This window comes from Apium graveolens, chromosome 1 (assembly GCF_009905375.1).
Source record: "Apium graveolens cultivar Ventura chromosome 1, ASM990537v1, whole genome shotgun sequence".
In the NCBI taxonomy this organism is placed as follows: domain Eukaryota; kingdom Viridiplantae; phylum Streptophyta; class Magnoliopsida; order Apiales; family Apiaceae; genus Apium; species Apium graveolens.
Window position 1 is genome coordinate 163,527,504 of NC_133647.1, and position 16,045 is coordinate 163,543,548.

The following is a 16,045-nucleotide window of genomic DNA, read 5'->3' on the forward strand; positions in this document are numbered from 1 at the left end:
AGTTTGGTTTGGTTTGGTTTGATTTGGTTTGGATTGGTTTGGTTTGGTTTTTACTCTCTAAATAAACCAAGCTGCACCGCATAGGCCCCTAATTCAAACATGTACTATGCGGATTCTTTAGCAGTTCTCCAAAATTAGGATTTTTTTTTACAAATTGCAACAAGGGATTAGTATCAAATATCCGGGATAATTCCAAACTGGGTCCCCCTCAACTTCATTTTACAGTTGTTTATAAGGTACCAGCTTACTTTTTATGAATTTTTTGAATTCATTTCGTAACCTTATTATAGTCATGATTAGCTAATTTATTATAATAAAATTTATAATCCAAAAATTAGTAGAATAATAAAATCTTTGCGGGGATCATGATTTGAGTGTAGAAGCATGGGTCAATATTTTTTTTAAGTAATTACAACATTTTTAATTGATTTTAGTACAAAATAATAGGGTGGGTGCTTATGTTTAATGATATCAAATATCACTCCCAACTACCGCCGAACTTTCTGAGAAACCAAAAACAAACCCCCTATTTTGTCCAGCTCAACTCCCGCTCCCAACTACCGCCGATTCTTCTCATTTCCTGCCTTTTCACTCGAATCTATGTTATATGGAGTATGTGTGTGTCTTGTTTGTTTTGATTTTTTTAGTAACTTTTAATTTAAAACCAGGCAATTCACGTAACCGTCATCATCATCTTCAACTTTTCTGCACTACTTATTACAAGATCAAGGGCACCGGGAGTTCTTTATTTTACGTCTTATAGGGATCCAAATTAAGTTTTGGAATAAAAGAGGTTATCTTCTCCCTTATACAGTTTATTCGGAAGTAACTTTGACAATAGAAAAGTGCATCTTATTCATGTAGAGGAACCAACTTTATTTCGAGTGGTTACTTTTTGTATTTACTGATCACACACGTATACGTACTTATTCATCATTACCCATTTCAAAATGGATTTCCAAACTTTTTGCCCGATTGGTTGCAACTTGATGGCGACCAAGCAACAAGCAAAGATAAGGTAAGTCCCGTGTGGATTATACCATGGGCTAAGGTTTGTTTTGACTCTTTTTAATTTAAGTGATCAAAATTTTTGTTTGTTTGAAGTGAGTATTTATTCTTGCGTATATGTTATATTACTCTTTTCACTTTTTACGTATTTTTAACACGCATACACAAGCCGGAGGACTTTCGGGAAACAGCCTCTTCATTCTTCGGAATGAGGGAAAGGCTGCGTACATCTTACCCTCCCCAGACCCTGCGTTAAGCGGGATATAATGGGTATATTTGGTTTGGTTTGTTTGGTATGACAAAAATATCACTTTTTCAAACTGTTGGCCAAAAATCCCGGTTCATTTGAGAAATGGATAACCTAAAACGCATTTGATGAATATGTATGCATTTGATGAATATGTATCATGTAAAAAAATTAAAAATTAAAAATTAAAAATTAAAAAAAAACACTAAAGGAGACACGCATTACCAGAATGCGTATCAAAGCTTTTGAAGTCATGATACGCAAATATGTATCATCATTTTATATTTTTTCGATTTTTTTTAAAAACTTTTCTTAACATTAGTTAACCTATTTCTAAAATTTTTAAAAGTGGCATTTTTGGCCAAAATTTTTAAAAGTGATATTATTGTCATATAATATAAAAAATGGTATTTTGTCATTTTTTCTATAAAAGCAAGCAATCATGTTACAAATGGAAACAAGTTGCGTCATACTTCGTTGAATCGTAAAATTTAATCATCGAAACACGAATTTATTTTTAATTTTAATTTTAATATTTAAGTTAATAATTTAAAATTGGTATTAAACAAAAAAGAAGAACTTAATATTTTGAGGGAAGGATATAATTTATTAGTGTTAACATATATAATTTTATTTTTGATATATAGTTCCATTGTTAAAATATGTTCATTGTTAGGTTTTTTTCTTTATTATTATATTTTTGTTAGCTATATAAACCTATATTCTATAATAATCCATTAAAAGATTTATAATAACAAAACCTAACTTTTATCTCCTCTCCCTTTTTTATCATAATAACAGTAGATATGGTCGTTCGATCTGGGATAGGTTGATGAAGAGCAAATTGTGATGTTGGGTTGATTCAATATGGGATAGGTTGATGGAGATCATATTGTGATGGCTTTCAGATGTTGGGTTTAAAATATATATTTCAATTATTGTTTGGTTTATCGTCTTCTTCTCCAAAAACAAAATCGGTTCTTTGACTGATTTTGAGTTTTAATCATGATAACTATTTTTTTCCTTCATATTGATTGGACTTTTGGGGTACAAATATTGATTTTGGTTGAAATCTTCTTCCGATGGTTTCATTTAATTTTGGTGGGGACTACGAGTAAGCAAACATTTCCATAACCGTCCAAACCAATCATTTCAAACCACCTAAACCGAAATTTTATCATTTTATAAAAGTTTAGATCGGTTGTGGTTTCATTTTTCCAAAACCCGAAAAGTAACGGTTTAGTTTATATTTGTCTTTTATACCGCCCATTATATCCAAACCACCCATATATATTAAAATATTGTAATTATATATTTTGAGGATACATATATTGCATGAATTATTGATATTTGTAAGTATTTGAATCCATATTATGTTAAGTACACTTGGATGTTAAATATTAAAGTTAGAAGATCCAAATTATTACATAATGAACTTGTTTAATTTATATTTTATTAACCTATTAAATTTTTAACCTAGTACATATATGCACATATTTTTCTTAACGGTTTAAACAAAAACTGTCCAACCCGAAACGTTATAATTTGGGTGGTTTAGTTATATCTGTAATAGTTATGGTTACGATAATAGTTAAGTAAAATGTAAAAACAAAAAATTTGGTTTGGATGATTATAAGCTCCAAACCCGCCTATTCCACCCGATACTCACCCCTAGTTCGGACTCTCGTACACACACTCTCTTACTCTGTTTAATGATATTGACTCAGCAATAAAAAATTTAGTAATTATTTATTGCCATATCATCTTCCTTTTCCTTTCTCCTATTTATATTTATACCTTTTCACTTTTTATTTTATTTTGAAGCCGTTGGCGGGGTTGTTTGAGTTTATTTGGTGTTTTAGGCCCGTTGACCTAAAATTGTTTTACTTCATTTGGTATTGTAGTTTTGAATTTGTTCGATTACGTGACTCTACTTTTTGTTTGACAAACCCTTGATTCATCATAGTGAGTTTGAGGGAGAATTTTAACATATATTATTATTATTATTATTATAACATATATTATTTTTATTATTATTATTATTTTTATTATTATTATTTTAACATATAATATTATTATCATTATTATTATATAGTCCCATTATTATAATAGTTTCCTTTTAATGATATTTTCATTTATTATTATTTTGTTGTTAGCAATATTATTATTTTGTTGTTGACAATCTAAGTCTCATTCTATCATAACTGAGAATAAGTTGCATCTTAATAAAACATAACTTTTCTTTCTTTCTCTCTATACTTCGTCAACTAGGTAATCAAAGATAGGCAAATGAAGATAGGATATCACGAAAAATCTAGTTTGTGAAGTATGAAATGAAATTTATCTATCGTATACTATAATATATGAAATAATAAAAATTTAGTTGGGTTACGGTACTTTGTTAATTACTTAATTACCTTTATTCACTCTCCATTCATTAATTTACTAAATTACCCTCATTTACTCTACTAAAATTAAAATTCTGATTTATTATTCTATTAAATTAAAGTCAAATAAGGTTAATGACCAGATTCACAGTTATTCGTAAATAATTAGAGTACAAAAAAACATGGGAAATTTACCTAAAATACATATATTTTCAAACCTATTTTCAAAATACTATCATTTTCAAAATTATTTTTAAAAATACAATTTTTAAGTTTTATTATCAAATATACGGTTTGCAACCTGTTATGCAACTTAATTTCAAATTTTGAAAAGTTTTCAACCGAATCAATCTTAAAATCAAATTTGAAAAAAAAGGTTGTATAACAGTTTGCAGAAGATATAAATTGTATTTTTAAAAATAAGTTTAAAAATGATAGTATTTTTGAAATATATTTTAAAAATTGCTTCATTTTTCAAAAAAACTTTATAATATACAACTCCTCTGACATGCCAAGCTCACTACTTCTCGAAAACAAAATAATCTATTATAATACATAGAGTAGAACATCCGTATAGTAATACTTTATTTAGTAATAACCTATGTATTGTAATAAAATATCACGGTCCAAACTTGGGCTACTTATAATTAAGAATAAACTCCATATTATAATATTTTACACTTTTTTAAAGTCCATGCTTTATTACTTTTCCTCTACATAAGAATAAAAATACTTAAAATTAAATAAATTATATCTATATATATCCGATAAATATAATCTTGTTACATAAACGACAACATAAAATACTTTTCTAAATTTGTTTATGATAATGACTTAATCGTTCGGTCAACAATTCATCATTTAGCTTGCGTATACATAATAATTCATAGTTCAAAATAATTTACAATTGTATGTGGTTAATACATTGTGGTTAATACATTGACGACCAAGAAGAATAATTCCATTCAAGAAAGATATTTTTTAAGGTTCCAAGTTATGTTAATTCATTCTAAATACTTATGATATATTTTAAATTCACGCAATTAAGATTAATATATGTTTTGATTAATTTTTTCAAAAAAATATATGTTAACCTCTACTTAAGAATAACATTTCTATAATAATAATTTTTCTCGGTTCCAAGGATATTACTAAATAGAGGTTTTACTATATGATGGTTCATGTTTCTCTTACTAACTTATAATATGATTTACACTTGTATATGTTTTTTTGTTGTTAATTTTTATAATGGTATTCTTTAATTATTTTAACATAATTACTCTTGCTTAAATGTGTACTCCCTCTGTCAATAACGATGTCAAACAAAATTTAAAAGGGGCTAAATTTTTTAAATTGAACAATTTATGATATTCATACAAGTATACAAAATTATAGTACACAACTAACTTTTAATTATCTTTTCTACCTAAAGAAGTAATGGATGACAATTGAATATTATTGACTTTGTGTATTCTCATTTTGTAGAATAACTTTATAACCCATCTTGACAAAAATAGGCTTTTCAATGTACACCACTATTAATATTTAACCACTCATCCGATTATACTGATATTTTATTGCACAAAAAATCATTTAAAGCATTGATATTGACGAGCATGAGTATACATTTAAGTTTGATTTATGTTTAACACATCTCTCTTCAACTAGAAGAGCAAAAGAAGGAGCTAGGCCGAGACTAAGAAGAGACGAGACCTAAACTAGATGTCCTTCCGACTAAACTTGGTAACTTAAAGTTTTAAATTAACGAGAAGTGGCAAAGGCGAACTGACGGAACCTTAATACGGTTCTGATAAATTCTTACAGCGGTTGTGATCCCAATTTCCAAAAGCACCAGGAAGATGATGACATCACAACAATCAATACGTGTAAAATTTTGACTACAGGTAAAAACCATCTTCTATTGTATTCATGTTTGTTCAAAAAGTAATTATATATTATCTTAAAAACTCACATGTTTAAAAAGTAAATGTATATTCTCTTGAAAAGCTCGATTATCATTGGTGTTTATAGTTTAAACACTAATATATGGAAGAAAAGAAGGCAAAAAAATGTTTCTATTGATGGCATTGATGGGCATGAGGTTACTTTCGTTAATGTTGCTGCATAGTGGATTGGGTTTAATTCGAATGACCATAAATTTGTTATATGCTTGGATACCCAAGATTGTTATGATTCAAAAACTCTGGGATTCAGGCTAACCAGTAATATTTTCTAAATTCATTGATAAGGATGCCTTCACCGGGCTCTTTTGAGCATTTTTAGGATAAGACAAAGTTGGCAATCACAGAGGTTTTGGTCAGCACTGTTAGAGCATCTCCGATGAGTGTGTCGACCAAAGTAGCCAAATCATTAAAACTACTAATATTTTATTTTCTCTTTCTTTTATTGTAATTTTGGCAAATTTTTTATTAGTATTTACTCCAATGGTTTGCAACCCAAGTTGCCACAATATTCATACATTATATTTTTTAAACTAGATAGGAAGTTATATCTCTCATTGAGATATTTGTATTTTTTCCATTTAGCACACTCACGTGACATTTTGGCACTATTTTGGGCATCCCATTGGCGATACTCTTAATGAAAATGAATAGTTTAACGATAAAACGGTAGCGGTTTTTCTCTTCCAGTTTCGTGCTTTCATTGCCCCAAATAATGATAAGCACGACATTTCATCAACTTATGTACAGTTCCTAGAGAATCTGTACGAAGTTGATTCATATGGAGGGGAGTTGCCTTGCTGTCATGTAGATGAACGAGAACTCGAGAAAGGAAAGTAAAAGTGCTTTGATAGCAATCTATAGGCTGTGTTGGTAAGTTCAATATTTGTTAAGTTATATTATTGTTATATTCTGGTTCATTATTATTTTTTTATTCAAATATATCTTCATTTGGCGGGTTCTTGTAAGTTCGGCTCTCGATGATGTAGGAGGTGCTTGCAATCAATTTGAGCGAGTACCCTTAGTGTGTTTGAGATGGAGCACCTTGGCTCATATGAATTGTACGTGAAATAAAATAGAAAAACGTACAACCATTAAGCCAAGTAATCTTCACACTTGGTGTAGTAGTTGTAAGTTTTTCTTTTTATTTCACGAACAATCACACGAGCTATAAAGCTCCCTCTCTCATCGATCGGGGAGCTCTCTCAAATAGAGTTGAAGCATTTTCGGAATTGAATCAACAAGTAGCGCAGTCAAACATACAAATATTATAACAAAGAAATAAAAATAAAACCCAATATAATGATAAGATCAACGAATAAACACTGAAATTACCAAGACAACACATGAATACACTTTTTCTTTTTCCTCTGGCACATCTTTATTTCATGGTATATAGAGGACAACAAGGCAGTTCCTCATGCATATAAATCAATTTTGTCCAAATTTTTTAGAAACTGGGCGTAAGTTGAAAGAATCTCGTGTTTTCATTGTTAGGGACAATGAAAGCACAACACATTATTAGGAGCACCGTGATCTTTCAGTGATTAAATTTGTTCACTCACAATAACAGAAATGATTAGAATCTCTGTAAATGACAAATTCGTCTTGTCCCGAAAATTTGTCTATGGATTTATAAATTATTATTGGTTCACTCCGGATTGTCAATGAACGGACGCATCGAGGATCACGCCTAAAACCTTTTTATCAAAAGTGAAAACTTGTCTCTCATAGTTGTAATACTCTTTAGAAAAGATGTTTTCTAGGAAGCAAGCAAGCCTATCAACATCCTCAATGTTTAAAAGAGGAAATATCGCTAGATTATATCGAATTGTGTACGTTACGTATAACTTATTAGATAATACCATGTATGTGTGAATAATAGTTTGATCAAATCTATTTTAAATTTATAATTACTAGCACATATTTGAATTAAAATATACACATTTTTCCCAATTGAATTCAAAAATGAATTTGAATTTTATTCATTATTAATAAATCACATATGGATTCAAACTAGGGTTGTACGTTCAATCCGCCCAACCCCATCAACCACAAAAATCACCCGCAGGCCGCAACCAATGTGTAGAGTACAGTTAAGCGGGTGGTCGTGAATGTAATTTTAGATAACTATTAATCTGTTGTTTGGTTGTGAATTTATTATTTTAAAAATCGTGAAAATCCAACAGAACCTGCAACCCCATATTATAAATTAAAATATACATATAAATAAAATTACTGAATTACTGAAATTTGGACTTGGCCCAATATAAATGAAGTTCATAAAGTTTTATACCAACTTTTATATTTCATGATTAGTTTTTCTTTTATAATATGTCACTGGACTCTTGAATTTATTTGTCATTTAAGCTTATTGAATTTTTAGGATTATTAAATTATTCTATAAAGCCTTATAATTTTCATATGCAATATTTATTAAAGTAAGTTTTTTTTATTAGAGTGGTTGAACCGCAAAACCAGCCGCAATTACGTGGGTGGATTTGGTTGGTTTTTTTATACCAACGATTTGGTTGCGAATGGAGATATTGAAAAACTGTTAGTTGTGGTTTGGTCTGGTTTTTACCCTCTAACCGAACCAAGCCGCACCGCGTACACCCCTAATTCAAACTCGTACTATGCCGATTCTTAAGCGGTTCTCCAAACTATGATTTTTTTTTACAAATTCCAACAGGGGATTAGTATCAAATATCGTGGATAATTCCAAAATGGGTCCCCCTCAACTTCATTTTACAGCTGTTTATGAGGTAACAATTTACTTTTTATGAACTTTTATGAATTCATTTCATAATCTTTGTATAGTCATGATTATCTAATTTATTAGAATAATAATTATAATCCAAAAATTAGTAGAATAATATAATCTTTCAGGGGATCATGGTTTGAGTATAGAAGCATGGGTCAATATTTTTTTCATGTAATTACAACATGTTTAATTGATTTTAGTACAAAATAATAGGGTGGGTACTTATGTTTATATATACAAAATTATAATTTTAATCAAAAACATGTTTATTAACTATAAAGTATCTTTATTAAGAAAAAATCTAAGTTCTTACTCAATTGAAAATTAATCGATCATTACAATAAAAACTCGGTCTTAAATTGTTCTAATTAATTTCACATATTTAATAGTAGATTTTTTATGATTTTTTATGTAAAAGTATTCATTTATAAATTTTATGGGGTCTTAATAACTTTTAAGTATTGCCAAAGATTCTTTAGACAAGTACATTTACCAGCTTTACATACCATTTCGTACATATTAACTACTACTTGCTCTGATTTATTTTATGGATACATATTTATGGATGATACCAGAGATAGGGGTGGTAGCTCCGACCGAGATGGCTCTGATAGCAGCCGAAGAAAGATTCATCACCTACGACACACGGCTCAGCAGATTCAGAGGCTTGAAGGGTATCGTAATTTATTACTAGTGTTTCATTAAAAAAATTTCGGAATTTAAATTTTTTCAAATTATTTCTTGATGGAAAAATTGTTGTGAATCTACAATTTTGTTTAAACGATTTTGGAAGATGTTGAGTTTTGCTATTGAATATATTTTATTTCTTGAAATATAATGTGAGTGCTTAGTTTTGGACTATTCAATTGTTTCATGTTTTAATTAGCGAAAAAATAAAATTATTTTATGCCTGATCTAAGTAGAGCCGTAAAGGTAAGGTATCGTTACATCTCACATCGAGAGATCCTTTGTCTACTACTAGTGGATATATGGTATATGTTTGATATATGGTATATGTTTCTTTATGGTATATGAAGAGTTGCAGGTGTTGTCCCCATTAGTACCAACCCGCAAATTCTATTTTCTTCGTTTTTGTGAGCAAATTGAGCAACATACATGGGCTATAGTTGATGTTTCCTATAACTTTCCCCAAGAACCTTTTTCTAACTCTCAAGGTCCAGTTCGTCTTCTACCTTCTGGTTGCTTAATTCAAGACATGCTCAATGGCTGCTCGAAGGTCTTGCTAAGTCTTTAGCAACCGTTTTTTTCCTCTTTTTTGTGTTTTTTTACTCGACCATCTTTACATATTTCATGATGACAGATTACTTGGATTGAACACATGGAAATTGAAGATATAAGACCAATTCATAATCTTTACATGAAACATGTATGTAGTGGTTTAGCATTTGGTGCCACAAGAAAGCTTGCTACACTTCGAAGAACTTGTGAAAGGCTTTCTTGTTTGATGGATGTTATTAATACTTCCTATTTTGGAGGAGGTAAGCCATCTACATGCTCTGCATTTTATTTTTTTCTATATCTATTTAGTGGTGCCTTGTGACACAAGTATATGAAATTGATTTAACACCTGATTTCCAGTAATTACATCCACTCATGGCAAAAGAAATTTGATGAAACTTTCCCAGTGGATGGTTAAGACTTTTTGTTCTAGCATCAACGGACAGCAAGTGATGATCTCTGGGATGAACGATTTGGACAGGATTTGGGATGAACGATTTGGGATCTCTGATCCTGGCCATCCTAACAGCATTGTTGTGAGTGCAGCAACTACTATTTCCGTCCCATTTGCTTCTGTAGAGGTTTTCAATTTCTTCAGGGACGGAAGAAACCGACCCCTTGTAAGATTTATGATACAAAGTTTCTTTTTCTGGTGCAAAGCTTCTTATGCATATCACTCTTACAAATAATCTTTTGTTTGTTTTTTTGATCAGTGGCATTTTTTTCTAATCATAATCCTGTCAAAGAGATTGGCCATATTGCGTGTGGATCTCATCCAGGGAATCGTATCTCTGTTCTCGGGGTATGATTTTTAGCCTTTTTTTGTTTTAAGTTATACTTGCGATCTTTATCTTATTTAAAGGCAAGGATTTTTTAAGGAGCCCCTTACAGAGAACCCTAATTCTCAGGAGAACATGTCTTGAACAACATATAATTGTTTTTATACTTGCCCCGTTTAATTAAAGCAATCTTACGATTGGCAGGCCTCGGGTACCAGCCAGAGCAACATGTTAATACTTCAAGAAAGCTGCATCCACTCATCAGGTGCCCTTGTTGTGTACTGTCCTCTAGACCCACATGCCATCAACATAGCCATGAGTAGTGAAGACCCCTCAGTTGTCCCAATCTTATCCTCTGGATTCGCAATATCACCTGATGCTGGAGAAAATCTGGGTCCTGGAGAAATGTCAGCTGGATCACATGTTACAATAGTGGTACAAATAATCGTGAGCAACTTGACAACAGGTACGATGAGCCAGGAGGCGGTGAATACAATAAATCACCTGGTGGGAAACACTATAAGGCAAATAAAAGCTGCCTTGAATTGCTCTACTTGTTAAGATTGAGGTCGAGTTGCACCTGTGTAGATGTTAGAGCATGGATCTTTAAATCATGCCCAGATAGTTGATATTAGAGAGGCCTAACGTAACTTAGTCTACATTTACTGGAAAAACCGTAAATTTAGCTAAAGGTAAGTTCAGCTTCTCCAATCTCGACCATTTATCCCATTAATGAAGAGTGTCACTCATTAACAGTGCTATATGTTAAACCAATATTTAGTTTTAAACTGACTCTGGCAGTTTACCAGTTTCCTGTGTAAAAAAGTTCAGATGTCAACTGTTAAGAGATATAAGGATTAAAAGTCTTCTAGCAAACAAAGTAGCAAATGGTTGGTGTTATGGACTTTCATTCATCTAGACTTGTAAAGAGTTCTACCTAGTCACTGAATAACAAATTGATCGGTTACATAAAAATCAGACCATTGATATAGATGGGAAAAGAATCAGGATTCCAGGACACAAGTTGCTAAGCAATAGGATGGCAACATGCATAACAAATGTAGAAGCATTTAGACTCCGGGCTTCAGATCTCGAAGAAGTCCGTTCCTGAGAAATCCATGTGTTAAAGGTACATCTGGAAATTTAAAGAAAACTCGCCTGTACATTTCATTAAAAAGTTCTTACTATAGATGAATGAGGTACTTAACTACTAGTCTACCGGTAAGTGAACTATTACGTTTGTCGTCCGAATCTACTAAGGTTGAGGAGCAGTATATGAACAGGATGTTGCATTAAAGATATCCCTGAAGTTTTTTGGTATTGATCGACAATTAGGAATCAAGTTGTTCCCAACCAAGGCTTCAGCACAAAGGTTGTTCAAATTTATGTTACATAACGTCTTGTTTTGGGGGGTGAAGTGCTTGAAGGTTTCCGGGTACTTGTGCTGATGAGCAAAACAAGTTTGTAATTATCATGGGCCTATTCAAACTTTGAACTCCCTGCTCTGAAATAGAGAGATTGAATAGAAGTTTGTAAAGAGGGATCAGATTGAATGTTTATTGGAGGTTGGATCTGTGACTATAGCTATGGTTAATTAAATTTGTTAAAGAGATAAGAGGCATGCTTAAATTTTTTTACCAAAGGGCCAGAACTTACACAATGAAGTATCAAACTATCACTAGTATCTTTAACCTGAGAAGCAAATGAAGACATTGCTGATATTACCAAATGAAAATTTTACATAAAGTTACTTTCATGCTCTCTAGGTCAAAGGAAAGATTCTTGGAAGTGCCGAGTCCCGTAAGCATATGTGTAAACGGCTGATAATAAATTTACTTGTCTACACCCCGCATTCTGAAACCAACCATTTAAATTTATATTGACATTCTCCAACTCAGGAATTCCAAACGTGATTGAAAATATACCAACACAACTTAAATTACAGAATTGTGGAACTGAAACCACAAACAATATTAGGGAGGACCGTGACAGGAAGTCCTAATATTGAGGTTTAGGAATTGAGGACAAGATATGATATGATCTTGTTGCACTGACTTCATGGCCAAAACTAATGTAAGGTTTTTGAGATTGACTAGGGAAGAGAACAAGTCACTCGTATTCTTGGGAGTACATTAAATATCCAGATGTAGAGTTAACAAAGCTGGGAGATTCCAAACCGTTCGGGGTAACTTACAATGATAAAGATGGAGAGTTGTTAAATTAGGCAAAAAGAAAGAAGTTTCTGATAAATCCCAAAAGCCAAGACTCAGCGTTCTTAAAGCAGGCAACGAGGTCAACCATGATTCATGTAACTTGTAATCTACACAATACTCAAGTGTGCAAACTCTCCACTTTTCAATTACACATCCATGAAACTTCTTCTTGGAAACACTCTGCTTTACAGTCAATACATTTCCAACTCGGAAAGATGAGATTGGTGGTTTCGGTTAGAAAAAACATGGCGAATATACATAGAAAACCGAGAATAATCTTTAAAAGAACCATACCAAGCAAAACCAAGATAAGGGAGAGTAATCCAAATAAACTTCCATCATTTCGAAAGTGTTAGAATATATATTTATTATATATTATTAAGGTTTTTTCGTAATTTAGCTTGTAACAGTTTATTATATAAACACTGAGACATGTATCCTGATTATTAAGTATTATAATAAAACCCTAGTTATTTATTTTGTCTCTCTACTTTTATCATGTTATCAAAAGTTAGGTTATGGAAAAATTAGTTCGTTAATTGCTTTATTTTATTTGAGGTTGTTTGTTTTATTGTCATGGCTTTTCGTAAAGATGATTCTCTTCAGTTAATTAGTGTTTAGTTGGATGGTACAAATTATTCATATTGGAGTTATGTTATGAAAAAATTACGTGGTAAAACTTTGTGGAGTTATGTTAATGATAAGAATACTAAGACTAAACCAGCAGATACTAAGATTGATGATTCTGCAAAAGCAATTGAGGTTTGGGAGACTGAGAATTTGAAAATTATTACATGGATTAATAATTCTGTTACACATTCTATTGGTGCCCAGTTAGGAAAGTATGAAACGACTAAAGAGGTATGAGATCATCTATCTAGGTTGTATACACAATCCAATTTTTCTAAACAGTATCAATTAGAGATGGATACTCGTGCACTTCAACAACAAAATATCTCTATTTAAGAATTTTATTCTGCCATGTTTTCTTTATGGGATCAGCTTACATTGACTGAACCAGCAGTATTGACTGCAATAGCTGCTTATGTCAAGACACGAGAAGAACAACGTTTGGTACAACTTTTAATGGCTCTTCATTCTGATTTTGAACCTTTGCGAGGGTCAATTTTGCGTCTGACTACACTTCCATCAGTTGATTCTGTTTTTAAAGAACTTTTAGCGGAGGAGATTTATATTAAATCTAACAGTGCTAACGAAAACTTGTCATTCGATACTCCTTATATTTTTTTCGTTCCTCCTCGATCATCCGGTGGTATTCAAAATAGGTTTATTCGGCCTCTTCAAGAAAAATGTTCTTATTGTAAAGATAAGGGTCATTGGAGGTCTTCGTGTCCTCAACTATTGGCTATGCAACAACAGTTACGTCAGCAACAACGACCTTGGACATCTCGTTCACCTCAGCAACAACGTCTTTGGACACCTCGTTTACCACGTCAGCCTCAGCACCCTTCGGGTCCCGCTACTTGGACACCTTGACCGCTACCCGCTACTAATTCAGTTGCTGCTTTTATCAGAAAGAACACTGCTTTGTACAGTTTGTTATGCATCCAAGAATGAGTAGATCTTATGAATAAGTTCATCTAGCAATCCACCAATTCTGTATTCACATTCATATTATTAAAACTTAGCTATTAAGTTTTATGATATGCTGTTAGTTAGTGTACCACATCAGCACATTCTGTTAGGATCAAGCTGGCATATGGTGTATAAATAGGACAACACTCTACAGATTGTAATATAGTTTTAGATACATATTTTATATAACTTTGTCTTCTTCATCCAGTAATACAGATGGTTACAATCTATGTTCATAGCTTCGTTTATCATATTATCAGAGCTTCAATGGTGATTGATCCTTCATTTTCGCTTGATTCTCGTGTAATTTCAGGTGTTTTCGACTCCTTATTTCTAAGAGATTGATTCATTTCTGTTCTATCGGCTTAGTTGTGTTTACGAGCTTTATCTCACTTATGATTGATATCTTCTTCATTCTATTCATTGATCTATTACTTTATCGATTTGTTCATCGATCTGTTATTCTTGTGATTCTCGATCTAATTCCTCTTTCTCGATCTGATCTCTTTCCGATTAATCTCTCTTGATTTTTTCATCAATCTGTATTGATATAATCTCTCTTGATTTCTCAATTTCTTTTTCTTCTGAATCAATACTAAATAATAAAAGTTAAAAATCGCCTCTAGTAGTACTAGTCCTTGGAGTAGACCTCTCTTATCGCCTAATCATGATTCTTCAAGTGTATTTTACATACATCCTTCGGATGCTAATACATCTCATCTTGTTTCAGTAAAGTTCAATGGCACATGATACAATAATTGGACGAGATCGATTATGTTATGTCTTTCAGTAAAATATAAATTAGGATTTGTTGATGGTACTGTTATTAAACCACATGTGACATTTGTAGACTTCAAAGCTTGGGAAAGATGTAATGATCTAGTGTGCTCTTGGTTACTCTGCAATTTAGATGCTACAATTTTAAGAAGTGTATTGTTTTTTAAGACAACTAGCGAAATTTGGTTGGATTTAGAGGATAGATTTGGCTATGCCTTAATGACACAACTCTTTTCCATTGAGCAATAATTGGTTGATTTACATCAAGGATCTAAGAGTGTGTCTGATTTTTTTACTGAGATTAAAACTCTACGGGATTCAATGAGTGATATTAGTCCTTTACCATGTTCTACCTGTAACTAGTGCACCTGCAATGTGACACATAAATTTTTTCAAATGCAGTAAGATCGCAGACTTTTGCAATTTATGATAAAGCTGAATGATAAGTTTGCCACTATCAGAGGTAATGTGTTGATGCAGCAACCACTGCCTAGCTTGTTTAATGCCTTTAGAGTTTTTTCACAGGAAGAAAGACATCAGGAGTTATCTCAGCCTGTTGGTCAACCTGATTCTTTAGCATTCATAGCTGGAAACAGAAGGAATTTTAGAAGTAGCAACAACACTACCAATTTTGGGTTTCAGAAGCAAAACATTACTCCTTCTGGTACTGGAAAAGTTTATGGTACTAATAATAATGCCAAGAAAGGAGGGAACTATTTTTGTACACATTGTAAAGTGAATGGTCACACTGTGGATAGATGTTTCAAAATCCATGGTTAGCCTGCCAATTTCAAGACTAATAGGAACAAAAAACTGGCAGCATTGTCTTTTTCTACTTCTGATGAAAAAACTGATAGTTCTACAAGTCAAACTTTTTCTTCTACTCAGTATTAACAGCTCATTGATTTACTTAACAAGCAGTCTATTTCTACTACATTTAGTGGAATTTCTGGATCACAAAGTGCACATGCTTCTCAAGAACATGTTTTGTTAGCTGGTAAGCTATGTTTGTTGGTTGATAAGTATGTTGCCAAGTCGAATGAGCAAGATATGTGAAAGATGGGGATTTACCTT

General features: G+C 31.9%; 1 protein-coding gene across 1 annotated transcript; it reads left to right on the forward strand.

Annotated features, from left to right (window-relative positions):
- Positions 1-9,717: 9,717 nt before the first annotated feature.
- On the forward strand, positions 9,718-11,102 carry LOC141721575 (homeobox-leucine zipper protein HDG12-like). Its single transcript, XM_074524546.1, has 4 exons — positions 9,718-9,866; positions 9,967-10,226; positions 10,320-10,408; positions 10,590-11,102. Exons 1-4 carry the CDS (start codon positions 9,746-9,748, stop codon positions 10,618-10,620), a joined length of 501 nt encoding a protein of 166 aa, XP_074380647.1. The 5' UTR covers positions 9,718-9,745; the 3' UTR covers positions 10,621-11,102.
- Positions 11,103-16,045: the final 4,943 nt, after the last annotated feature.